This window comes from Rosa rugosa, chromosome 6, assembly GCF_958449725.1.
Source record: "Rosa rugosa chromosome 6, drRosRugo1.1, whole genome shotgun sequence".
Lineage (NCBI taxonomy): Eukaryota > Viridiplantae > Streptophyta > Magnoliopsida > Rosales > Rosaceae > Rosa > Rosa rugosa.
In genome coordinates, this window is record NC_084825.1 from 28437764 (window position 1) to 28439163 (window position 1400).

Genomic DNA, 1400 nt, shown 5'->3' on the forward strand with positions numbered 1-1400 from the left:
AAGGAACAACCTCAAAGCTCAGGAGTACCCCAATATCAGCTTTGCATCTATACAAGCAGCTACTTCCAACTTCTCCGAGTGGAATAAACTTGGGGAAGGTGGTTTTGGTCCTGTTTACAAGGTAAGAACAGTTTTTCTTGTCCAAAATATTACAAGGGAATAACATTGCTTCTAATAATTTAAAAACTTCTGCACTATAGGAAAACTAAATGGTTTTATCTATTATCTGCTTGGTTACGATTTTGGTTGATTTGAGTCCTAATTTCGCATAAGTGATGGAAAGGAAGTGGCGATAAAGAGGCTTTCATGCTGTTCCGAGCAAGGTTCAGAGGAATTCACAACTGAGGTTCAACTGATAATGAATCTTCAACAAAAAAATCTTGTCAGGCTTTTGGGTTATTGCGTAGATGGAGAGGAAAAGCTTCTTGTATATGAATACATGCCAAATAGCAGTCTAGATGTCATTCTTTTTGGTGTGCTAATTTCTTTTTATCTCTGTCAGTTTAATTTATTTTCAATTTATATAGCTAATAAAGCCAAAGTTCAGCATTACATGATTCCTAGTCAATTTGTGTTAATCAATGATTTTTCCACTTATGATGGCTAGATTCAATGAAACGTGCACAACTTGATTGGACCAGACGTATAAACATTATAACTGGAATTGCAAGGGGAATTATCTATTTGCACGAGGACTCTCGACTTAGAATCATCCACAGAGACTTGAAAGCTAGCAATGTATTACTGGACAATGAGATGAACCCAAAGATCTCAGATTTTGGCATGGCCAGGATCTTTGCAGGAAGTGAAGGACAAGCTAATACTGCTATAATAGTTGGGACTTAGTAAGTGCTTGATCTCTACCTTTGCAATTTCAATTTACAGAAATAGTTAGTTGTTGAGCAACTTTTTTATTCACATTTTTCCATATCTGTCACAAGATTGGCATGGCCTTTTACAGAATCATGGCTTTTGTTTTTGAATGCTTTGCTTCCAACATTATTGTGTAGACTTTCACTTCCTACTCAAGTTTCTCTACATCTGTTCTAAAATTCCGTATTCCAACAGTGGATACATGGCTCCTGAATATGCAATGGAGGGATTATATTCTTTCAAGTCTGATGTCTTTAGCTTCGGAGTACGTACTCCTTCTTGAGATAATAACTGGGAGAAAGAACGCCAAGTGTGCTAGCCTCCCATCATATGTAAGTTTAATTTATTGTATAGGACTTTCTTAAGTTTCTGAGTGGTTATATCTCATGGAATGATGAAATATATGCAGGCATGGAGATTATGGAACGAAGGAAAAGGACTGGAGCTAATTGATCCATTTCTGGTTGGTTCCTGTGATTCAAACGAGTTTTTGAGATATCTCCATATTGGATTATTGTGTGTTCAAG

At 36.6% G+C, this 1400-nt stretch overlaps 1 protein-coding gene across 1 annotated transcript; it reads left to right on the top strand.

The window, feature by feature from the left end:
- The first annotated feature begins 284 nt into the window (after window positions 1–284).
- Window positions 285–1196, top strand: LOC133714686 (cysteine-rich receptor-like protein kinase 10). The gene is made up of 3 exons (XM_062140898.1): window positions 285–473; window positions 608–845; window positions 1069–1196. Exons 1-3 carry the CDS (start codon window positions 359–361, stop codon window positions 1154–1156), a joined length of 441 nt encoding a protein of 146 aa, XP_061996882.1. The 5' UTR covers window positions 285–358; the 3' UTR covers window positions 1157–1196.
- The last annotated feature ends 204 nt before the right edge of the window (window positions 1197–1400 follow it).